General features: G+C 40.5%; 2 protein-coding genes across 2 annotated transcripts in view; both read left to right on the forward strand.

The window, feature by feature from the left end:
* Nucleotides 1-17,236, forward strand: part of ddx18 (DEAD (Asp-Glu-Ala-Asp) box polypeptide 18) — a 33,377-nt gene extending 16,141 nt beyond the window's left edge. Inside the window, exons 7-14 of the mRNA XM_078228164.1 lie at nt 1,138-1,252; nt 2,369-2,508; nt 7,355-7,516; nt 8,662-8,814; nt 10,065-10,178; nt 11,158-11,214; nt 12,955-13,132; nt 15,556-17,236. Of these exons, the coding sequence (XP_078084290.1) occupies nt 1,138-1,252; nt 2,369-2,508; nt 7,355-7,516; nt 8,662-8,814; nt 10,065-10,178; nt 11,158-11,214; nt 12,955-13,132; nt 15,556-15,701 (1,065 nt within the window). The 3' untranslated portion in view covers nt 15,702-17,236. The remainder of the gene's footprint in view (nt 1-1,137; nt 1,253-2,368; nt 2,509-7,354; nt 7,517-8,661; nt 8,815-10,064; nt 10,179-11,157; nt 11,215-12,954; nt 13,133-15,555) is intronic.
* Nucleotides 17,237-19,732: 2,496 nt separating this feature from the next.
* On the forward strand, nt 19,733-24,916 carry LOC144504135 (5-hydroxytryptamine receptor 5A-like). The gene is made up of 2 exons (XM_078229308.1): nt 19,733-20,431; nt 24,584-24,916. Exons 1-2 carry the CDS (start codon nt 19,733-19,735, stop codon nt 24,914-24,916), a joined length of 1,032 nt encoding a protein of 343 aa, XP_078085434.1.
* Nucleotides 24,917-25,483: the final 567 nt, after the last annotated feature.

A 25,483-nucleotide genomic window follows, 5' to 3' on the forward strand; every position in this document is an offset into this window, starting at 1 on the left:
ACAAACAACAATTGATGGTAGGTGAATTATTCATTTTAAATGTAAAATTTGTTACTAAACGTTGTCGAAAGGGCAAAGACAAGTTTGTGAAGTTGGGTCGCAGAGTGGCCATGATCTCATTGAATGGTAGACAGGCTCAAAGAACTAAAAATTACCTGTTCCTGTGGTCATCTGTCCTTGTGTAGCTCATTGTCAAATTTTGTTTTATACCACCCATGCAACCCTTTACTGTGTTAAAGGCACTGTAGCAGTACAGTTGTTGGTGCATTATTGGAATTCTTTTGGGCTTGAGAAATATTGAGGCTACTAGAACTCAATAATTTTGGATTTGGCCTTCAATTCAATAGTACGCAGTTATGATTTTGTGAAGTATTAAGAACATGGCAGGATTGATTATTTAAACTGCTCATTTGAGTGTTTTCAACAAGTACTTATACGATTTTGTTGACCATCAAATTGGTCTGCATGGTACCTTTATGGACATGGTTTGTTGAGATTGAAATGCTGAGGGGAATACGTTGATCTGGGAATATAGTGTATGCTCTCCACTTTGAACCACGATAAATTCACATCACTGTGATCTCCCTTTTTAGAGTATTGCAATTGGCAGGGGTTCTTGTGATAGATTTTAGGGTCTAAGCTTGGGCTTTTAATAGGATTTAACGTGTGCTTTTGGTCATTTCATCCCCATGGGGGGGCAATACTTTCGACTTATCATTGTCCTTGTGTTTGTTTTTGTATAATGGTTATTCCTGCTCCGAAGTCCTATGTTCCCTAAAACTCCTTTCTGGTGATTGTTTTACTTGGCTGTTTCCTCTGAGTTGGGAACATTTGCCTAGACCCGGATCTTACTATCTAAATGTTTTCAGATCACAATTCTGTTTTTGGTGAGCAGAACATTTCTTCTCAACCTCACATCATACATAATGGACATCATACATAATAGTGTTTGCCTTGGGTGTTTTTTTTTAACCTCAGCCTAATTTTTGTATGTGTGCTCAAGTGCCTAGTCGTGTGTATTTTTAAAAAATTCATGAAGGATGGGAAAAGCTATTCGGAAAATTGAGATTGTCGCAACTTATTTGGACGTCTCAAAACTAAGTGTATGATCTTATTTTGCTGATCTTCCCTTGGCAGAACACACCAGGATTTATGTTCAAGAACCTGCAGTGTCTGATAATAGATGAAGCAGACCGCATCCTAGAAGTGGGATTTGAAGAGGATATGAAACAGATAATCCGACTTCTACCAAGTGCGTTAATGCAGTCATTTTATTCTTACTTTACAGGAAAGATGAGTGCAATGTACTAAAATTATCATCATCATTTTCACCATGGTACCTTTTTTCCAAGATCCCAGAAACACGAGGCAATAAATGTTTTCCATTTCAAATTGATTTTCACCACTCAGGATAAATTAAAACTTGGTCATTCACGACTTCATTTGCAATTTTCGACAGATTGCAAATGATCTGAAGCTACACAAACAATCACATCAAAATGATTTACCATCACATTAGAATCTAGCTGGTTCATTATGAAAATCCCAAATCTGTTTAAGCAAAAATAAATTAACTTGTTTATATATTTTTGAATATCCAAAGAAAGGAGCTGTGTAGCTATGTACTTAGCTGCTTTCCCTTTCGAATATGATGCACAAATTAGTAGTCTTTAAATTTGGTGTGGTAGTTGGCTGCTTCCTTAGATGGTGAGTTGTACTTTAGCCTGGAGTTTTAGTGCCTATGCTTTTAAGTTACTTGTGTGGATTTTTTCCTGTCGGGGTCTGTTTCATTGGGTCTTGCCTGAATATTCACTGTATTTGCTATTTTATTCATTGCCTTGTTCCTATTCTCTTGATGCTGAATGCAAGCAACCTGTACAAGCTGTGGAAGTATTCAAACCAAGTTTGTCTCCACTTTCAACTGACATTGGAACATGTAATTACTAGCTGGAGCCCCCAGAAGAAACAAAGTTTCATCTCCATCTCTTCCCAAGTTTGTAGAGTTTTTGTTTCCCATTTGCTGTTGTTTGCTTTCATGGCCTATAAAAGTTACAGCAAACTGAGGTCGGAAGTACACTACGGAGGAAAAGAAATGGAGTTATAAAGAGACACTAGTATCAGGACTTTTTTCCCCAATCCCCCCCACAGTTTATGGATACACTTCATAAACTATCTTTCAAAGTTCTTCAACTCTGGCCTCCATTAATGTTTTTCGGGTATGAAAAATTGGTTCTCTTGGTTGGCTGGAGGCAAAATACGCCTCAATTTTTGCTAATGTTAGCAATTGAAAAAAGCAATTGATTAGAAAGTGGAGGTATTTCAAACAAAAGGAAGTTAACCCTAAGTAGCTTGTATATAACCTTTACAGGGCGGCGGCAGACGATGCTTTTCTCTGCTACACAAACTCGTAAAGTGGAAGATTTAGCTAAAATCTCTCTGAAGAAAGAGCCTCTGTATGTTGGTGTTGATGATGATAAAGAAACTGCAACTGTAGACGGCCTTGAGCAGGTGAGATGAGTGCCTGTTTTTCAGATTTTTGCTTGCATTTGCATTATCGATCAAATAAATACACAAGTTTTTCAGAAATTGCTGGAGTTACATTTAACATATTACAAGTAGTTCAAAATGCATTGTTTTCAAAGATTTTTTTTTGTCAGAATGGTGAAAATGGTGAGCAATTTTGTGTCACAGAAAAATACTTGGGACCATGATCCCACAGCACTATACAATCTTAGTTTTGTGATCTTCTGAAAAGAGGTAGATTAGTTGTTTAGGAAATTGTTCATACAAACTGTGTATGATCCCACTTTATCTCAGTGAAGCTAATTCTCTGCTTTTGATTATTGCCCATAATCTCGTTGTGTACTGTCTTCAGAGACCAACTATGCACTTGCTCTTTGGAACTTCTCTTCAAAACCTTTGCCTTGCTACTTCTCTCCCTGTGAAAGTCTTCTATAACTGTCTAAAGAGCCGATTTCTTTCATGATGTGCTTCAACCACCACCTCACATTTTCCAAGGCAAGTGAAGTCAGTGCAACAGTTGTCCATTTGTGCCTCCACACACCATTAGTCAGAGCCAGAAAATCATAAGAAATAGGAGTATACCACTCATCCCAACAAGCCTGCTCCACCATTTGTTAAGAATATGGCTGAGCTGACGTGGCCTTGACCCCACCTTCCTGCCTGTCCCCCATAACACTCAATTCCCTTGTCAATTAAGATTCTGTCTAACTCAGCCCTCAATATATTCAATGACCCAACCTCTACTGCTCTCTGTGAAAGAGAATTCCGAAAACTAATGACCACTTGAAAAGAAATTCCATTTCATACCTGTCTTAAACAGGAGATCCTTCATTTTAAACTGACTCCAAGTTCTAGATTCTCCCATTAAAGGAAACGTCCAGTATCTAGTCCGTCGAGCCACTAAGAATCTTGTGTTCCAATAAGATCACCTGTCACTCTTCTAAACGCCAATGAATATAGCCCCAATCTGTTCTTAGTTAGACGGTCCCTTCATCCCAGGAACCAACCTAGTGAACTTTCACTGAACTGCTTCCAATGCATGTATATCCCTCAAGTAAGGAAAGCAGGACTGTACACCGTACTCCAAATGCATTCTCACTAATGCTCGGTACAGCTGTGGCAAGACTTCCTACTTTTCTACTTCACACCCCTTAAAATATAGACCAGCATTCCATTTGTCTTCTTAACACTTGCTGTTCCTACCTGCTAACTTTTTGTGATTCGTATATAAGGATGCCCAGATCCCTCTGTACCGAAGCATTCTGCAGTTTCCATTTGAATAATATTCTGCTTTTCGTTTCATTCTGCTGAAATGGGCAATCTCATATTTTCCCATATTATAATCCATCTGTCACATTTTTGCCCCTCACTTACCTATCTATATCCCTTTGCAGACTCTTCATATCCTGCTCATAACTTGCTTGCCTACCCATCTTTGTATTATCAGCAAATTTGACTGCAGTATAGTCTGTCCCTTCATCCAAGTCTTTAATATAGATCACAAATATTTAAGGCCCCAGCACCAATCCCTGCAGCACTCCACTAGTTATGTTTTGCCAAATTGAAAATTACCCGTTTTTATCCTAACTATCTGTTTCCTGTTAGTTAGAGGACCATCCTCTATCCATGCCAATATTCACCCCCCCCCCCCCCCAAACACCACGCCCCCTTCAGCAGTAACCTTATCAAATGCCTTTTGGAAATGTGATTACTCTATGTCTACTGATTCACCTTTATCCATCCTACTTGTTATATAAATTTATGCAATATTATTTCCCTTTCACAAAACCATGTTGACTTTCCCTGATTCTTAATAATGCATTCTAGCATTTCCCCTATGACAGATGTTAGACTAACTAACCTGCGGTTTCATGCTTTCTCTCTCCCTCCTTTCTTGAATAACTGTGTTTTGTCTGTGGGTTTTTCAATTCACTGAGTCCTTTCCAGAATCCTGCTAATTTCAGAAGGTTACAATCAATGCATCCACTATCTCTCTAGTGACTTCCTTTAAGATCATAGGCTGTAGAACATCAGATCCAGGGGACTTGTTAGCCTTAGTCCCATTAGCTTTCAAGTATTTTTTTCTCGGGAGATTGTTTTGAGTTTCTCCCTCCTTCTTACCTCTTGATTTTCTACCATTTTTGGAATGCTTTCTGTGTCTTTTACTTGTTAAAGTTTCTGTAATTTCATTGTTTGTCATCATTAATTCTCTAGCCTCACCTTTGCATATACTTTAGCTGCTCTCTTTTATATTTGTAGAAGTTTTTAACTATGTTTTATGTTTGTTGCTACTTTTCGTTCATACTTCAATTTCTTTATAGTTTGTTTATCATCCAGTTATTTCTCATCATTTTCTAGATCTTTCAAAAGGAGGATAAAATTGTTCACAGACTATTAAAACTCGTCAATTTAACTGTTTTGTGATGAGGTACCTGTTTGCAACCTTTGTTGCTCCTTGTCTCCTCTCAATTTAATCCAGCCATGTGAAGTAGCTCATTAATTTCCCCGTTACAACAAAAGCTTCAGCGTTACTGTGTCTAAAGCCAAGTAGTGCCATCAGCAGGCTTATAATGGAATTGCAACCCGTTCATAAAATCCACAATGGCCTCAGTGATCCAGCCTACGGTATCATCTAATGACCTCCATATTCTGAAGCTAAAATTTAAAAAATTCAGTTGAAAAGTTTACCCTGGTCAGTCAGAAATTTCTAGATCATGTAACTTTGTGCGTTCTACAAAATTGATGTTAAATTTTTAGAAACAGTTTTTGTTTAACATGAGTTATGTTTTTGCATGGAAGGTGGAGAATTGGGTGATGAGTGCATTCATTATTCTGTGCTGTTGTTCTACTGCAAGTATTCCACTCCCAATGCAATGTCCTTTCCTTATTTCATTATAGAATCATAAAAAGAAATTGACACAGAAAGAGGCGTTTTATTGTATTCATACTGTCTAAAAAACATTATCCAATCTAATCCCACTTTCCAGTTCTTGATCTATAGCCATGTAGTTTGCAAACTCTCAAGTGCATATCCAAGCTATTTTTAAATATGATGAGAGTTTCTGTCTCTACCACCCTTTTGGGCAGTGGCTTTCAGATCCGCACCACCCTCTTGGTGAAAAATTTACTCCTTGACTCCCTCTAATCCCTCTAACAAATACAGTAATCTACACTCCTGGTTGTTGACCTCTGTACTAATGGAAATAGGTCCTTTTTATCCACTTTTTCTTGGCACCTAATTTTTTTTATGCCTCAGTCAAATCTCCCCTTCACCTCCTCATGAATAAATTCTTCATTCCTGACGACATTCTCACAGATCTCTTTGTCCTTGCTCAAGTGAGATCACATCCTTCCTAATACGGTGACTGGAAATATGTGCAGTACTCTCACTCTAACTAGTATTCTATACAGTTTCAGTATAATCTCCCTGCTCTTGAGCTCTCAGCCTTAACCAATAAAGAAAAGTATCTCAAAAGCCTATTGCCTGTCATACCTTCAGGGATCTGTGGCTACAAAATTCAAGGTCCCCCTCTTCCTCTAAACTTCCCAGAATCCTACTATTTATTGTGTATTCCCTTCTTTTGTTTGTTCTCCCCCAAAATGCATTACGCCACTTTTAGCTCGGTGGAATTCTGCCACTTTTCTGCCTGGAGGACAAGTTCATTGATATCTTCCTGCAGTTTACAGCTCTCTTTGTCATCAACCACATGACCAATTTTCATATCTTTTGCAAAATTCTTATAGTGCCTCCTACATTTTAAAGTCTAAATCATTGATATATATATTACAAACAGCAAGGGACTACAGGGTACTGAGCCGTGTGGAGCCCCCTGAAAAACAGGCTTTCAGCTTCTTATCAATGAGCCAATTTTGGATTTCCTTGGGTCCATGATTGTCTGACCAGTCTGCCATGTGAAACCATGTCAAAATCTTGGACACGGGTTCAAATCCTGCCACGGTAGTTGGTGGAATTTAATTCCTGTTTATTAAAATAAAGGAGCGTTGCTGTCCTTCCCTGATCTGTGCGGCACGGTAGCACAGTGGTTAGCACTGCTGCTTCACAGCTCCAGGGTCCCGGGTTCGATTCCCAGCTCGGGTCACTGTCTGTGTGGAGTTTGCACATTCTTCTCGTGTTTGCGTGGGTTTCCTCCGGGTGCTCCGGTTTCCTCCCACAGTCCAAAGATGTGCGGGTTAGGTTGATTGGCCAGGTTAAAAAAAAAAAAAAATTGCCCCTTAGAGTCCTGAGGTGCGTAGGTTAGAGGGATTAGCGGGTAAATATGTGGGGGTAGGGCCTGGGTGGGATTGTGGTCGGTGCAGACTCGATGGGCCGAATGGCCTCCTTCTGCACTGTAGGGTTTCTATGATTTCTATGACATGTGACTCCAGATCCACAGCAGAGTGGTTGACTCTTAACTGCCCTCTGAAATAGCCTAGCAAGGCATTCAGATGTGGCAACTGGGGATGGGCAACAAATGCTGACTTTGCCAGCGATGTCCACATCTCATGAAAGATTTCAGAGGAAAACCTAAGGGTCTTTTAACTGTTGTAATACCTCGAATGATAATTTCCCCCAAAAAGTCCTCCCATGAGGAGGAACAGTTAAAATTACCACCTTTAAATATCCCAGTAATCATGTAATTTTAAAAAGACTGGTGTATTGTCCATGACACACAATTGAATGACAATAATGAAGAGGGGCACAAAAGATGTCTGACCAAATTGGCAACCTTTTTGACCTGGATACAAAACGTCAGTATATTTTATTTGTAAAAGGATGTACTGTCAGGTGTTATATTTAATTCTATACTGACTAATTTATCTTCATCTTTAGGGTTATGTGGTTTGTCCATCTGAGAAAAGATTCCTCTTGCTCTTCACTTTTCTGAAGAAGAACCGTAAGAAGAAGCTCATGGTTTTCTTCTCTTCGTGCATGTCTGTGAAGTATCACTATGAACTCCTGAACTACATTGACCTTCCTGTTATGGCAATTCATGTGAGTTAAAAAAACAATATTCTCCCCTTCATATCTGATGTTGTTGCTGAAGTATGGTTTCAAAGGTACCACTTCTCTCTTGTGTCCCATCCAGCTGGCCATTATTTACAGATGAGCTATGGTGATGAGTGGCTATTTAAAACTGAGAGAAATTTCAATAAGTTTGATTCTGTCGTGACCAAGCGTGGGAACTCTAGTGTATTATCTCTTCTGTCATCCTTCAGCATTTAAAGCTATTTGTGGTACTTCTTGTAATCCCACTGAAATCAGCTAACTTGATCTTGAGCCTCCCTTGTTCTGTGAGATGTAGCTAATTGGTGAGTAAACATGTTGAACCGCAGGAGATGGGACCTCTCTGCCTTGACTGCTTTAGGTACCTTACAAAATGCAGTGGTATTCATATTCTATCAAACACACCTGTATTGAAATTGAATATATGGAATAGTTTATAATCTCCTTTATGGTAGTACTAAATGCTAGCTCGTTATTTAAGAAAATGGGTACAAATATTCTGTAAAATATGGTTCAGAATAATTCAATTTCTGCACCATCCTTTGTACAGATGGCTGCAAAATTTTCTTTTGTTTAGAAAAAAACTTGTCTATGCTGCTTCATCTGAATTTTTTTAAGAATTAAGATATGTGGATGGTGCTGGCAGGTGACATTTTATTACTGTCTGGCATGGTCCTGATAAGGAGTTAACGGATTTTAATTTGTCAAGACATTACGTGGGACTGGAATTAGATGTAAGCCAGAGTAGAGGTTGTAGATTCCTTTTCCTGGGGAAAAGAAACTCTTATGAAATGCCTTTCACTGTGCTTTGCAATGTTTGAAATGTCCTAACTGTTGGCCAAGGGAATGCCCTTGTACTTCATTGAATCATGCCAAAGTTGGCACCAAAGGATATTTTTTAACATCAACATGAAGAGGGAGATGGGGCCTTGGTTTAATTTCTCATCTGAAATACGGTACCTGCTTTTTTGCAGCACTGTCTCAGTAAACAACCAAGTTCTAGATTATGGGCTCAAAGCCTGCGTAATTAATGGTTACTAAAAATATTCCATAATTCAGTTTGCAGAATGTTTCTAGCATATAATGTAAACCACTTAATTGTTTCTCTGAATTTTCTTTTTCAATATTTTTAGGGAAAGCAAAAGCAGGCAAAACGTACATCCACCTTTTTCCGGTTCTGTAATGCAGACTATGGAATACTGCTGTGTACGGATATCGCTGCCAGGGGGCTAGATATTCCTGAAGTAGATTGGATTGTACAATATGACCCACCTGATGATCCAAAGGTATAATACTTCTGTTATAAAGTGAACATTAAAGTCAGTATACTAATTCTGAAGCTTATTAGCTGCTCTCTCATCAGGTTTATTCATATATCAAAGAGCTTCAAGCCCATTAGTTTGTTCCAAATGTAAATTGCATTTGAATGTACCCAATTGTGGTTAAATAAACATTTTAAAGCAAATTTTACACAAAACAGCATATCCTACAAGTATCTTGCTGTTTTGACCATTTTATTGAATCCTTAGCCTATAGCTGAGTTAGCTGTTAGTGTGGGATTGAAATCCATCTAGGCTAAACCAGGTAAGGACAATGCGTTCCCTGAAGGACTTTAATGAACTAGTTGCATCCTATGGCAATTGAACAACTTCGTGATCATGTATTTCATATTATTTTCTAAACAGAGTTCAAATTCTCTGACTACTGCTTTCAGAATCCTGTTCTCAGGATCAGTAACATAACCACTATAATACTTTCTTGTTCTTAATCATTTTATGACCATTCAGAAGTAAATGCAAATAAGCAGATCATTGACTGACAACTATCTGAAGATCCGTTCTCAGGCTTGTAAAGGTTGACACTTTACAAGAAGTAGAAACAACGATAGGATGGCAAATTTTTAAACTGGCAATTTACATTATAATGCTGTAGATCTGAGCTGCTTCAAAATTGCTCGCTGCACATATGAAGAATCGCCACAAGTCTTGTTCTGTCATCACCCTTGTGCTTGTTGACTTGAGGTCCAACAATGCCTCAATTTTAAAGTTCTGAACTTTGTTTTCAAATCCCTCTATGGCTTTCCTCCTCCCATCCCCAAATCTGCAACCCCTGCAGGTCTCTCCAGTTCTGGCCTCCATGCGTTCCAGATTTTAGTCTGTTCACCATTCCTGGACATCATTTGTCTTTAAACTTTATAATAACCACCCCTAAAACTTTCCAATCTCCTTTAAGGCGCTGTTTAAAACCTGTCCCCTTGATCATGCTTTTCGATCTCTGTCCTAATATTTCCTTATGAGGCTAATATGTGATTCTTTAAAACTGCCTTGGACACAGCAAAGGAAAATTGAAGGAATTCCATTTTAAATTGAGTCAAATATTTATGGGTTTTGAATGTTGACAGCTTCACATCTTTTATTGTGATTACTTGCGTGGAGATGAAAATGGTTATGGAGCTTTTACTGGAAGGATTTAAACTGTTCTTATACCCAAATTAAATGAAAATTCATTATGTACTGACATTTTATTATCCTACTAGGAATATATCCACCGTGTGGGTAGGACTGCACGAGGAATTAATGCGCGAGGACATGCATTACTTATTCTGAGAGCAGAAGAGCTGGGTTTTCTTCGCTACCTCAAGCAGGCCAGGGTAATTGTTTTTTTTTACTTTGCCCACGGATATTATTGAGATTTAATTCAAGGTTCAGTTAGTTTTTTGAAATGTTGATGTGGTTAAATAATTCCTAATTTTTGCTTCTGTTTTAGAATATCTTTTATAATGAATGTAATGACCGAAGTGTCACCTGTATGGTTATGCAAAATTTTGAAGTTCTTTCAAGACTAGGTCTTGACTATGGGGAGGGAGTGGCATAATGGTATTGTTGCTGGACTAGTATTCCAGAGTCCCAGAGTAATGCTCTGGTGACCGGGGTTCAAATCCCACCATGGCAGATGAATTCGAATTCAATAAAAATCTGGAATTAAAAGTCTATTGATGACCATGAAACCATTGTCAAACCTATCTGATTCACAGTGTCCTTCAGAAAAGGAAATCTGTGGTCCTTACCTGGTCTGGCCTATATGTGACACCAGATCCACAGCAATGTGGTTGACTCCCACATTGAATGGTTAAAAAAGGGGGGGTCAGTCTGATAATCCTTGAGCCAGCACAAATTTTAAGTCCCATTGAAGTATTCAGTAACTCGTATTGTTTGAAGGAAAATTAAGAAATTAACAGTGGCTCCAGAATACAAATTTCCTAAACCTGTAATCTGTAGTTTAATCTTTCGAGATCCTATCCCTGGTTTAATGGTGACAAGGGGAAGAGTGGGAAAAGGTTTGATGATAGAAACTTGGAAATATTTGTATCTTTGCTTTGTCTATTGGTGTAATGTGGAGTTTGTCTAAAACAAATTGGCTTTGTAATAGACAAAAATAACTCAGTTTATATAGAGCCTTATCTAATCTCGACATAGCAAAGCATGTCACAACCAGCGCAGTATTGTTGAAGTGTAGGGAATGTTGCATGTATTATAGTAAGCATAAATTTACAGATACTTTGAATTATCATTTCAGTTTCTGACAAATATGTCGTGCCACCTTCACAATGCTAAATATTATTTTGATAGGTACCTTTGAATGAGTTTGAGTTTTCCTGGAGCAAGATCTCAAACATACAAGTTCAGGTAAAATTACATTGCCATATAACCATGTTGTAAGTAATGATGTTTGAACGTTGTTTTTTTACAAAACCTTGGATTCAAGAATGAGACATTCTCATGGAATTTGTCAATTCTATTCATGAAACTGCCACGCACGGTAATAAAATTAGTCCTTTAGATCTGGAACTAGATTTGCTTGCAGCCCTGTGATTTGTAAAAGCCAAGACTGAATCAGAAAAATTAATGTGAATGGCAAAGCTCTTTGAATACGACTGAATTTAGAGAAGGATTATTCAAATTGTACTGGTGAACAATCCTGGAATGAAATAAAATGTCTATAAATCTCAAGTACAAATAAGCAAACTGCTTCTGAATTAAGATTAAATGTGAATTAGCGTTTTGCACATTTAGTATTGTGTGCTTTTGAAAGTTTAATTTGTTTACTGAGCCTTTCTTTTTTCATAGATTCATAGAACCGTACAGTGCAGAAAGAGGCCATTCGGCCCATCGAGTCTGCACCGACCACAATCCCACCTAGGCCCTACCCCCATATCCCAACATATTTTACCCGCTAATCCCTCTAATTTACTCATCTCAGGACACAAAGGGGCAATTTTAGCATGGCCAATCAACCTAACCCGCACATCTTTGGACTTTCTGGTGTATATGGTGTTACGGTAGTAAATATTGAAGCACTGGCTTGCAGTAACATGCAACAGAAGCTTGGAGGTCTCTGTGGTTATCCATTACACTGCTTTTTCTTGCTCATGGAGAGAAATGGTTGTCATATAGCTAGTGTAACAAAATTCCACAGCTGCCAAAAGAATGCTATTCAGTGAGATCTGGGTGTGGGGATTCCACGTGAGAAGAATGGCCTGATTCTGAGTATAATAGGAGAATAAAGTGATTTATACTGAGACACAGTTGACCTGCAAACATATTCAGCCTAAACCACGATATTTCCATATAATAGTGACATTCCCTGGCAAACTCAAAGTTAATTTCCCATAGGTGGCTCCAAAGTTAAATTGCCCGTGTTCAAGATCCTGTAATTTTGATAATGGGCACTGTTTGTTCGTCGGGTCATTTTATATTTCGTAGAACTATATAGCACAGAAGGAGACTCAAAACCCCTCCCTGTCCCCAATATTTACTTGAATAAAACCCCATGAGTAGCTCCTTTCTTTCCTATGCATATTTTTATTCTAATTTGCTACTCCAGATGGATCTATCTTTTGTGTTCATTCTGACTACTAAATTCAAGGAAGTGACTCTGATTTCACCCATTGTTCATGTTCATCTGTACACATTAGAACATGGGCACAATTATTTGGGTTCCCAGTCCCATCCTCTCCGTCAAGCAGAAATCCGGGGGAGGGTGGCAGGGGCTGAATCGGAGGTTAGTTATTACTCTAGGGCGGCACAGTGGTTAGCGCTGCTGCCTCACAGTGCCAGGGACCCGGGTTTGATTCCTGGCTTGGGTCACTGTCTGTGTGGAGTTTGCATGTTCTCCCTGTGTCTGCGTGGATTTCCTCCGGTGCTCCGGTTTCCTCCCACAGTCTGCAAGACGTGCTGGTTAAGTGCACTGACCCGAACAGGTGCTGGAGTGAGGCGACTAGGGGAATTTCATAGTAACTTCATTGCAGTGTTAATGTAAGCCTTGTGACTAATAATAAATAAACTTTTAGTTGACTACAAATTCCCTGTGATTGTCGTTCATTTTTCATCAGTTCCAATCTAAACATGTTTTTGTTTTTTTTTCAGCTTGAAAAACTAATTGAGAATAATTACTACTTGCACAAATCTGCACAGGAAGCCTACAAGTCTTGTATCCGTTCCTATGATTCTCATTCTCTCAAAGAGATCTACAGTGTCCGCACCCTGGATTTGCCCAAAGTAGCCCTGTCATTTGGCTTTAAAGTACCACCATATGTTGACTTCAGTATCCTTTTGCAGTGGTTATGTTTTCACTTTTTCAATAGTGCATTTTTAGATGTAAATATGTTTTGTAACAGCATTATCTCCCTTCAAAAAAGATTTTACTCTTATCTCTGGTTTTTTGACAATCTCAGAATGAATCAACATTTTCTAAGAGGGTAGAAGCCATTTCAAATGAAGATACTAAATTTGAAACAAATATAACAAAGTGAAAGACACTTTGAAATGTTTATGAACTTTGAAACAAACTGGTTAAGAAACCAAAGTCACCACTTGCTATAAAATAGAATTAGATGTGTTATTGATTTTCAAATAATGCAAAATAAGCTAGAATACTGTTCCAAAATGAATAACTGCTAAACAGTGGAGCATATTTTGTGCTGCAATATTGACTCGGGGAATGATTAAATCAAAAGTTCCAATTGAAAATGAGCTACAACGTTCATTGTGACCATAAATATAGTATTTGTGTATTTGTCACTAATTTAGTTGTTGATTTTACATATAATGACAGTCTTCATTTCACACCTGCCCTCAATTTGCCCAATAGCTCTTTCTGGTTTGATGCTAGGCAGTCTTGGATATGGGGCAATCACTACTGAACCAAGCTGCTTGTCACCGACAGCACAGAATTGCATAGTGACTACAATACCGAAGCAGACCATTCAGCCCAACTAGCCTGTGTCATTTATGCTCTACATGAGGTTTCTTTCCACTCCTTTTCATCTGGCCTTAATGGCATACCTTGCTATTCTTTTCTCAAAGAACAGTACAGCACAGGAACAAGTCCTTCAGCCCACCAAGTCTGTGCTGACACAGATGCCTCTCTAATATTTTCTTGACTCTACATGGCCTATATCCCTCTATTCCCAGCCTATTATGTATCCATCCAGATACCTCTTGAACGTTGTTGTAGAATCTAGCTTCCACCACCTCCCCTGGCAGAGTGTTCCAGGTATTCGCCACTCTGTGTGAAAAACTTGCCCCTTACATCTCTTTTAAACTTTCCCCCTCTCACTTTCATCCTATGCCCCCAAGCAATTGACCCTTTGAGCCTGGGAAAAAGACTGATTATCCACTCTATCCAAGCCTGTTATAATCTTGTAAACCTCCATCAGGACACCCCCATCTTCCCCCATCCTCCGACGCTCCAATGAAAACAGTTCAAGTTCATTCAACCTTTCTTCATAGTCCATATCCTCCAAACCAGGCAACATGCTGGTAAATCAGCATCCTTTCGGTAGCGTGGCAACCAGAGTGTGTTCTCACTCATGTTTACCTGGCTTTCTCTTAAACAGTTCCGAGGCTATTCACCTCAGCTGCTCCTTGTGGTCGTACTTGAGATGAATCCAGGTTTTAGAAAGACTCCCTGGACGGCTGGAAGGATTGAAGTGCTTAGCCATGTATTTCAGGGGGATGTGGGGGGCAGCTCAAGAACATTAACACTAGTCCAATCACCTCTGTAACTTACCTTTTGCGCACTCTCCATTTGTTTTCCTTGGGTTTAATTGGCTGATTTAGTATAGCCTATAGATCAAGGCTTAAACTTTTCTGATAAATATATGCACAGAGACACATACATATACATACACTACACGTCTGCACATTTATTCATTGGAACAATGAACAGAGTGGCCCAGAACTTGCAAGCTGCAGGACAGCATCTCTCATATCTGGAAGGTATTCCAAAGATGCGCTGTGCAATACCACCCCCCCACCCCCTGCCCAAAGTTCCAGTAAGGATTTCATGGCAGTTATCCAGGAAGTTCAAACTCCTGATGGGCAATTGCCCTGCTTTGGGAACTATCCAGAAATGCAATTTAAATTGCAAACTTAAGATGATTATGATAGTCATACAGCAGTAGTGACCCAGAAAATATTAGAAGAATTAAAACTACTTCTATCCTCTGGGTAACTATTTTACTCACCTCCCCAACCCCCTACAAGACTCGTGACTACAGCTGCTCACTTAACACTGAAACTTGCCATCATCTCCCCCTCCCCCAGCAAATCCTGCCTCCCGCCCACTTATCTTTACTTCTCCCTGGCTTCTGAGTGGCTGGACTTTTAAATTGCCCTCAGCCATGAGCCTTGAGAGCCTGCTGCATTGCACATATCTTTGAGTTGGGATTTGAATGAGAGAAGTATCTAGATTTTAAGGTAAATAATTACAAGCAGTGTGGCAATCCAGTTCAGTTACCACTCCACCAGATGTTACAGGCCAACATGTCTCCACTTTATCAGTTTGATAGTAATATATTCAACTTTTAATTTACATTCTGTCTTTCGTTATATACCTTTAATATGCCGTGCCTGAACTTTTTCATTAGTTTGAGAATTATGCCAGAGATTATTTCTTTCTAATCATTCCTGCAATAATTTAAACTTTATTCCTATTTGTAGTTTTTCTTAACCAGAGTACTTTAGATATAAATTCCAGCAAAGGAATGAAACTGAAGAAGAGAGGTGGTGGAGGTGGATTTGGGTATCAGAAGGCCAAAAATGTTCGTAAAGCGAAGATCTTCAAGCAAATTGGCAAGAATAAATCAGACAACAGACAGTTTTCCCGTTAGATTGCTCTACCACAGTATTCTTTTTTGAAGCCACCAGGAATAGGATTTTCCTCTGAATTAAGTGCTTTCGCGTAAACCAGTTTTGGCAACTTTCTTCGGACCCACACTGATAAAGCGATCCGTAACTGACTTGTAGTCACAGTTTTACACATGTAAAGCTATTATTTTTACACACTTACTCCTTCTAGAATTTACTATTTAAGTGAGTTTAATTTGAACATGAAAGCCCTGTTAATAATGAATCTTTAAATTGTGACCGCCTTGGAATACATATTCAAACAGCTCATTGACAGATCTTGTACTCTGATTCAACAAAGCGTTTCCCGTTCAGCTGATGTATTGTTTAAAGAAAACATTTAACAGGGCCAGAGACATTGATAGCTTTGTGTCTCATTGAATAAGTAACTAGGGATGTATATAAAATTGTCTGCTTTTCTGACTATAATAAACCATTCCATCTTTGTTTAATCTACATGTAAAAATTGTTGCAGTGTCATCCAAAGAGGAAAAAACTATTAGGATTCTTGTAAGAGTTTGATGCCATTTGGTGGTCTTCAAGTACTTGCAGACTATAAAACTTTGTTCTTGTTTTGCAGTCCCATTTTTGCTACAATTTACAGCGACGTGTACTGTTGTTACTTTGTCTTCTCAGCAGTAAATCTAAAATCATTTGATTTCCTCAACTATTTTGGTAAATTTTGTATTGTGCTCTGTTAATTTAATTTCAGTTTGAAAATACCATAAGCTTCTTGTAAATATTTGGTGTCAACATTAGATATACTAAACAGTGCTTCCTAAACTGTTTCCTGGTATGGCCCCATTTAATACTTCGTACCGTATGCGACCCCAAGTGGAATTGGAAGCTTCAGCTGCTGAGTGGTGGGAAGGGGCAGTGGGGGATTTGTTCCTGAGCAGTGGGGACATGGGGAGAAGTTCAAAGTGGTGGGAATTGCTTAAACTGCAGGGGTTTTTTAAAATAAACGAATTTTGCAGGGGTTTTTTTTTTGCAGCACCAATCGGGCCCCTGAAATCTGTCTAGAAAGAAAAGCAAGGGTTTAAGAAGTATCACAGCTTTTAGCATCGAGTCAGAGCTCCATTGCAGCCTCAGTACTTGCCACCCTAAAATCCTGCTTCGGGAACCCACTGGGGGTTGCAAAGCACTGTTTGGGAAGCTCTCCATTGGATGCAGAAAGAGCTCTCAATCTCAAATTCATCCCAACTGCAAAATTACATACATCGCTTGGGTGGCACAGTGGTTGGCACTGCTGCCTCACAGCGCCAGGGACCCGGGTTCGCTTCCTGGCTTGGGTCACCGTGAGAAGTCTGCACGTTCTCTCTGTGTCTGCGTGGGTTTCCTCCAGGTGCTCCGGTTTCCTCCCACTGTCGGAAAGATTGGCTGGTTAGGTGCCTTAGCCATGCTAAATTCTCTGTGTATCTGAACAGGCGCTAGAGTGTGGTGACCAGGGGATTTTCACGGTAACTTCATTGCAATGTTAATGTAAGCCTATTTGTGACACTAATAAATTAACAAACTTAAAAAAACTTATATACATATATATCCCGTCTTCCTCCTCATACTGTCACATTTCTTCAACTTGCTCATTTTTTTTCTCTGTGTAAACGTTATGGTCCTGCTGTCGCCTCGGCTAAGCTTTACACTCATTTCTTTCAGAGTTGATTTACTACATTTGTTTTTTTTTACATTTTTTGAAAGGTGGGAAGACAAAATGTGCCTGGTCAAAAGTGAGGAGTTGACCATTTGAGACTGTAACGTTTACAGGTGGAGGAGAAGCCGAGAGATAGGCCTCATGTCAAAAACACTGGGAGATGCTGGTTTCACTTGAGGGCTGTTGTTTAAATAGGCACAATGCAATACCATTGGGCTATCATTTCGATGCCATATTTACCTTTACAGTCAAATTTGATTGTTTTAAATCAAAGGAATAAGCTTTGCAAATTGCAGTGACTGCATTTAAGATGACTTCAATTGCATTGCTAATTTATCAACTCTTAGATCTAAAGTTGTGACAAAATCATAAATGGTGTTAGCATAGCAATTTTGTGTTGATGTAGTGACAACTGGAAATTGACAGCTATTACCACATCTTTCCTCATCACATACTGGTCTTCATTCATGGGGATATTGATGTGGTAAGAAGTTTAACGACACCAGGTTAAAGTCCAACAGGTTTATTTGGTAGCAAAAGCCACACAAGCTTTCGGAGCTCTAAGCCCCTTCTTCAGGTGAGTGGGAATTCTGTTCACAAACAGAGCATATAAAGACACAAACTCAATTTACATGAATAATGGTTGGAATGCGAATATGTCTTTATATGCTCTGTGAACAGAATTCCCACTCACCTGAAGAAGGGGCTTAGAGCTCCGAAAGCTTGTATGGCTTTTGCTACCAAATAAACCTGTTGGACTTTAACCTGGTGTTGTTAAACTTCTTAATGTGTTTACCCCAGTCCAACGCCGGCATCTCCACATCACGATATTGATGTGTCCAGACATCAGGCAATGATTTTCACCAAACTTCAATTATGTTTTGCCATTTCCTTTTCGGAACCATCTCGTTGTGAGACCGTGTCTACAAAAATGCTAGAATCAGTTCAAGACATTTCTACTTGAAGATTTGGATGCGGTAATGACTTTCCAGCCTGGCTGGAAAAAATAATTCAACTTCTCAGTTTGCATTTGGCGTGTTTTACTGAAAGTTAACTCTCGGGCAATTCTTAATTATTTTTTGTTTCGCTGCTTTCTTAATGATAAGACCAAAATCATGTACGATACAATGGACATAAGGATAGTGGGTTGAGATACTTGGCAGCCCGGTACCAGATCCAGCACTTCCCCCCCACCCCCACTCCTCTTCATTTTCCTCTTGAACCGTCCAATTTATCCCTGTAGACAGAAGTCATCCATCAGTTTGGTCCTCACATACATTCCTTGTTGAATTATAAGGCCCCACGTCTCTCTTCTTGACCTAGTCGTGTAGAATAGATTCCCAATGCGTTTTCGTTCCTTTAATGTCATTCACCTTGAAATAGAAACTAGAAGCAGGAGTAGGCCATTCGGTCCTTCGAGTCTGCTCCGCCATTCATTGAATTCTCTCCGCTTCCCCCCGCCCCCCCCCCCATCCCATCCCATCCCATCCCTTTATCCCCAAGAGCTATATCTAATTCTTGAAATCAGACAACGTTTTGGCCTCGATTACATTCACATTTTTTGTCTGCATCCAAATTTTGTCACATATCTGATCGCATTCACAAAAAATACCACGTCAAGTCCAGTTTGTCCGTCTCCTGTGTCAGTCTCTCCTTTATATCTATCAGGGTCACGAGAAGATTTAATATTTAGATTCTTAAGGTAAGGAAGGTAAACCCAATATTTTGGTTGCCACATAATGCTCTCAGAATGGCAGAGGAACATGACGGGAAGTAAGTGCATGTTAGAGAAAGTGACAATTTCAGAGCTGCCGGGTTTCCTCTCTGGGAAAGCAGCTCCTAACTTAGCATAAATCGAAAAATGGCCATTTTCCTTTCGCTGCAGATTTAACGAATCTAAATACTAATGTTAAAATTATTCTCGTGCCTCCAGTGTACATAATAAATCAGTGTCTAGAGCAGAAGGAAACAATACCAGTGTGTAAAGATCCGTAGACAGAGACAATTCCCCTCTGGAAATGCGTTTCTTGCATCTCTCCTCATCAACATGATGGTGACAGAGGAGGTTTTGTGTCACAAATTGCTCAGTACTTGAGCGGAATTTGCATAGAGCGGCGGTCCGTCGCTTATTGGGTGTAAACCTTCTTGGGGAAGCTTTGAAATGGTAATGTTTAAAAGCTGGCTCTCTCTCTCCCATGTTCGGTTAATGCAGACGCACCAACTGAAAAAAAAGTCATTGACCAAACAAAAGATATTGGGCCATGATTCGTTGTGGAATTGTCGGGAAATTGCGCATTATTTCCGAATGATCAGCTATTTTATGGAACAAACGTGAGCTTGTTTAGCCAGGCAACGCTGGGAATCATGTACATCAACGGATCCTTGCTCCTAAATGGAAGCTCGGAGGACAGCAGACTGAAGGAGGGGTCTTTTGCTGTCTTGAGCATCCTGGTCGTGTCTCTGTTGAGCCTCCTCATCATCGCCACCTTCGTGTGGAACTTGCTGGTGTTGGTAACCATCCTGAGAGTGAAGACCTTTCACCGGGTCCCGCACAACCTGGTGGCCTCCATGGCTGTGTCCGATGTGATGGTCGCTGCCTTGGTGATGCCTCTCAGCCTGGTCAATGAGCTGCTGGGCCGCCGCTGGAGGCTGGGCAGGCTCCTCTGCCACATCTGGATTTCCTTCGATGTGCTCTGCTGCACGGCTAGCATCTGGAACGTGACTGCCATCGCCCTGGACAGGTTCTGGTCCATCACCCGGCACCTGGAGTACACCTTAAAGACCCGCAAAAGGATCTCCAACATCATGATCGTCCTGACCTGGGCTCTTTCCGCTGTCATCGCCTTCTCTCCCCTCTTTGGCTGGGGAGAGGCTTACTCCCCCGACCAGGAGAACTGTCAGGTCAGCCAGGAACCCTCCTACACCATCTTCTCAACCTGCGGCGCCTTCTACCTGCCACTTTGCGTGGTTCTGTTCGTTTACTTTAAGATCTATAAGGCTGCCAAGTTTAGGATCGGGAGCCACAGGAGGAATGTTGTGGTACCCATGCCTGAAATACTGCAGGTAACAGAGTCTCCGCTCCATGCTCTTCGAGGCATTTGTCGTGTACGGATTGCTACTCAGTATTATATCCAATGACCATAAATACACTTTAAGACGCACTTCTATCAGACACTAACAGTTTCACCATGAGTCAGTAACACAACATTCTACCCTTTGGCAAAATGACTATTCTGCTATCACCCGGTTCAGTGGATTAGATTATTAGAACGATAATTAAATATATAGGCAAATTATTTCATCTAATGCGAAAAAAAATACATCTCCGAGTTACTTCATGTCAGTAAAACCTATCGAAGGGAATTTTACTGATTTGTTGGTGCGAAACTGTAACCTTTTTTTCACTAGACGAAAGTTACAGCCGAGGGAGGTCGGAGCGAGTCCGGGGGGATTGTTGGTAATGTTTCTGCTTGTGATGCTTTTTGTAACTTCTCTGAGCCCAGAGGAAAGGTGCTGGGACTGCCCGTTAAATAATCAGCAGCAACTGAATTTTAAACCAGGCCTTGAGACAAATTCAAAAACAACTGCACATTATTTGCAACGTGCAAAGCGTGTACAATTTTGAAAGATTGTTATGCCAAAAAGAATGCCTATTATTAACCTGCCAAACTTAGCCCCTTTCCACATCCCCGTATTTCTGATTCACGCTCTTATTCCTACCTTATAAAGTTTAATTTTCGGATTACATTTTAAAATGTATTATTATCATAGATATATAAGAATCCTACGATGCAGAAGGAGGCCATTCGGCCCATCGAGTCTGCACCGACCACATTCCCACCCAGGCCCTATCCCCATAACCCCATGTCTAGTCCCCCTGACACTAAGGGGCAATTTAGCATGGCCAATCCACCGAACTCGCACACCTTTGGATTGTAGAAACATTATCTATTAAGATTCTGTGGAGATTCTAGCAAGGATAAAAATCAGAGGTTAGGTATCGACAGTGCTTTAAAATGAAGTCCAGCTCCCAATTTCACTTTGGTATGCACAGGGAAGGTTGTGACAGTGGATGAGGAATTAGAGAAAGGGGTAATGTGGAAACCGGATAAATAAAGCCGTACTACATCCATGCCGGAAAGCAAAGCAGGGTCGCAGAGTCAGCAATCTGGCTGGATGATGAGAAGATAGAGAAAACTGCCAGCAACAAGAGAAACGTCAGAAAAAATGTTGTGGTAGGGGTGTAACACAGCTACATCTACAGCGTGTTAGTGCTAAATACTACAGTGACAATTAAATGCTGTGTATTTCGTTTGAATTCTGGTCTAGAAGAGAGCAGTAGTCTGATAGGTTTCACATGGCAGCACCCATTGGATCTGATGTAGTGTTTTTGATTTAAATTTCTCTGAAATGTAGTACCTCGATAATGTAGGGACTGGCAAACAACAAATGTGGATCTCAGTCATTTTTAGTAATTGCCAACCCCAAGTCACATCCGTTTCACTGATCGCTTGAAGTACGGATTTATTTTTACAAACATTTGTGTTGCAGCTACAAAAAGTAAAGTTTATTTATTAGTCACAAGTAGGCTTACATTAACACTGCAATGATGTCACTGTGAAAATCATCTAGTCGCCACACTCTGGCACCTGTTCGGGTACACTGAGGGAAAAACAAGTAAGGTGAAGAGAAAGATCATTATTAGACAGTTTAAAAGATTTAGGATTCAGTTTTAGAAACGCAGAACAGAAGTAAAAGATGAAATTACAGGGTATGCTGGGGACAGATCGCAAGAGGTCGCCTCACTCCTGTGCCTTTTTTATGTTGCCCAACTCTAATTGCTCTTGAGCTGAGTGGTTTATCAGGTCACTTCAGAGGGCAGCGGTGGATCTGAAGTCACATGTAGGCCAGACCAGGTATGATCAGCATGTCTCCTTCCAAGAAGTTTTGCAACAATCAATGATAGTTTCATGGTCACCATCAGCTGGACTTTAAGAAAGAGGTTGTGCTGGAATCTTTGAATGGCATCAAGATAGATAAGTCGCCGGGTCCGGATGGGATGTACCCCAGGTTACTGTGGGAGGCGAGGGAAGAGATTGCAGAGCCTCTGGCGATGATCTTTGCGTTGTCGATGGAGACGGGAGAGGTGCCGGAGGATTGGAGGAATGCGGATGTGGTTCCTATTTTCAAGCAGGGGAATAGGGATAGCCCAGGTAATTACCGACCGGTGAGTGTAACCTCAGTGGTTGGTAAACTGATGGAGAAGATCCTGAGGGACAGGATATATGAGCATTTAGAGAGGTTTAGTGTGCTCAAGAATACTCAGCATGGCTTTGTCAAGGGCAGATCGTGCCTCACGAGCCTGGTGGAGTTCTTCGAAAATGTGACTAAACACATTGACGAAGGGAAGGCAGTAGATGTGGTTTATATGGATTTTAGCAAAGCGTTCAATAAGGTTCCCCATGCAAGGCTTCTAGAAAAAGTGAGAGGGCATGGGATCCAAGGGGCTGCTGCCCGGTGGATCCAGAGCTAGCTTGTCCAAAGGAGGCAGAGAGTGGGTATAGATGGGTCTTTTTCTAAATGGAGGTCGGTCACCAGTGGTGTGCCCCAGGGATCTGTTCTGGGACCCTTGCTGTTTGTCATTTTCATAAATGACCTGGATGAGGAAGCGGAGAGATGGGTTGGTAAGTTTGCCGACGACACGAAGGTTGGTGGGGTTGTGGATAGTCTGGAGGGATGTCAGAAGTTACAGAGGGACATACATAGGATGCAAGACTGGGCGGACAAGTGGCAGATGGACTTCACCCCAGATAAATGCGTCGTGGTCCATTTTGGTAGGTCAAATGGGATGAAGGAGTACAATATTAAGGGAAAGACTCTTAGTACTGTAGAGGATCAGAAGGACCTTGGGGTCCGGGTCCATAGGACTCTAAAATCGGCCCCGAGGTGGAGGAGGTGGTTAAGAAGGCGTATGGTGTGCTGGCCTTTATCAATCGAGGGATTGAGTTTAGGAGTCCGGGGATAATGATGCAGCTATATATGACCCTTGTCAGACCCCACTTGGAGTACTGTGCTCAGTTCTGGTTGCCTCACTATAGGAAGGATGTGGAAAAGATTGAAAGAGTGCAGAGGAGATTTGCAAGGATGTTGCCTGGATTGAGTGGCATGCCTTATGAGGATAGGCTGAGGGAGCTCGGTCTTTTCTCCTTGGAGAGACGAAGGATGAGAGGAGACCTAATAGAGGTGTATAAGATGTTGAGAGGCATAGATTGGGTGGACTCTCAGAGGCTTTTTCCCAGGATGGAAATGTCTGCTACGAGAGGACACAGGTTTAGGGTGCTGGGGGGTAGGTACAGGGGAGATGTTAGGGGTAAGTTTTTCACACAGTGGGTGGTGGGATCGGCTGCCGTCAGTGGTGGTGGAGGCGAACTCAATAGGGTCTTTTAAGAGACTCCTGGATGAGTCATGGAGCTTAACAGGATGGAGAGTTATAGGTAGGTCAACAAAGAACAAAGAACAATACAGCACAGGAACAGGCCCTTCGGCCCTCCAAGCCCGCGCCGCTCCCCGGTCCAGGATTGAATCCTGAATCCAGGATCCCCGCCCAATTTTCCAGCCTATCTACATCCTAATATCCTATCCTCCGAGCTGTCCCTCACAACTACGATGCTTTGTTCATCACAACCTATTAACTCACCCCCACCCCCCCATTCCAGACCATGTGATCTCCAGGGAGAGGTTGAGAAGGTAGGGATGTGTTCGGCACAACTTGTGGGCCGAAGGGCCTGTTTGTGCTGTAGTTTTTCTATGTTTCTATGTTTCTATCACTGAGACTCGCTTTAAATTCCAGACTAATTAATTGAATTTATACTCCACCAATTGCCATGGTGGGATTTGAACCCGTGTCACCAGAGACTATGGATTACAGGTCCTGTGGCATCACTACTACCCCAACCCCAATAGGACAAGAGAATTATTCTTACATTAATGCAAAGAGACAAGTGGATTTCTAATTGGTATCTAGTGACCACCTACTTCACGTGAAAGACTGAAATGGTCAATGAATGAATGTTACCAGTGCATGGCTTAAATTAGAATTATATTCCGGGACAGTATTCAGTGGGATTTCAATATTCAATGTGGAAGAAGTGCTACATTTTTTGTTCTGTTCCCTTTGTGTGGTCAGATGTTTTTAACCCATGAATATTGTTGTAGGTGAAGGAAGCCAGTCACCAACCCCAGATGGAGTGTGCGGTCCGCCACGCAGCCCTGACCTTCCAGGCAGATGGAGAAGCTTGGCGCCAACAGAAAGAAAAGAAGGCAGCGGTGATGGTGGGGATCTTGATCGGAGTCTTTGTCCTCTGCTGGATCCCATTCTTCATCACCGAACTCATCAGTCCTCTGTGCTCTTGCAGCATCCCCCCCATCTGGAAGAGTATATTTGTCTGGCTTGGTTATTCCAATTCCTTCTTCAATCCTCTCATCTACACAGCTTTCAACAAAAATTACAACAACGCCTTCAGATATTTATTCATAAAGCAGCGATAAAAGATTACATGTAAATGGATGAATCTGTCCTTTGTGGTGTCCTGAAATTACTGAATAAAACTAACATTCCAATTTTATAACTGGTTAAAAAAATACTTTACACTTAATTTAAGTATCAATTATATTGAATAATAGTTATATTAAAATGGCACATCTGTTTATAAGGGTTAGAAAGATCTCTAGTATGAATTCTAAAAAATCAAATTCAAACCATGTTTTTCACTGTATGTTGTTGCAATATTTGTTCTGATTATTATTTTAAAACATGCTTATTAAATGTGGAAGGAATTTCCTCACTGGAACAGAATTATCCATTTTATATAACTTTATCAGGAGAGCTGACTCTGCATACACATACAATCTCAAATCAAACACATTAATACATTATATATAGGATATTGGTGATAATTGAGCTTACATTTTAAAGAATTTGTTATTTTAACAAGTGGTGGGATAATTGCAGCTTTAAATTGCAGTTTGAGTGAACAATAGATCCTTTTTGAGCATTGATGTGTGAAACTCTTGTTTCACACTCCCGGAATGTAAATGTACCCTGAGAAAATAATC

The sequence above is a fragment of the Mustelus asterias genome, chromosome 14 (assembly GCF_964213995.1).
Source record: "Mustelus asterias chromosome 14, sMusAst1.hap1.1, whole genome shotgun sequence".
Lineage (NCBI taxonomy): Eukaryota > Metazoa > Chordata > Chondrichthyes > Carcharhiniformes > Triakidae > Mustelus > Mustelus asterias.

Coding starts and splice junctions, on each gene's coding strand:
- LOC144504135 (XM_078229308.1), top strand. CDS start 19,733: ATGTACATCAACGGATCCTTGCTCCTAAATGGAAGCTCGGAGGACAGC. Junction 20,432..24,583: donor CCATGCCTGAAATACTGCAG/GTAACAGAGTCT, acceptor ATATTGTTGTAG/GTGAAGGAAGCCAGTCACCA.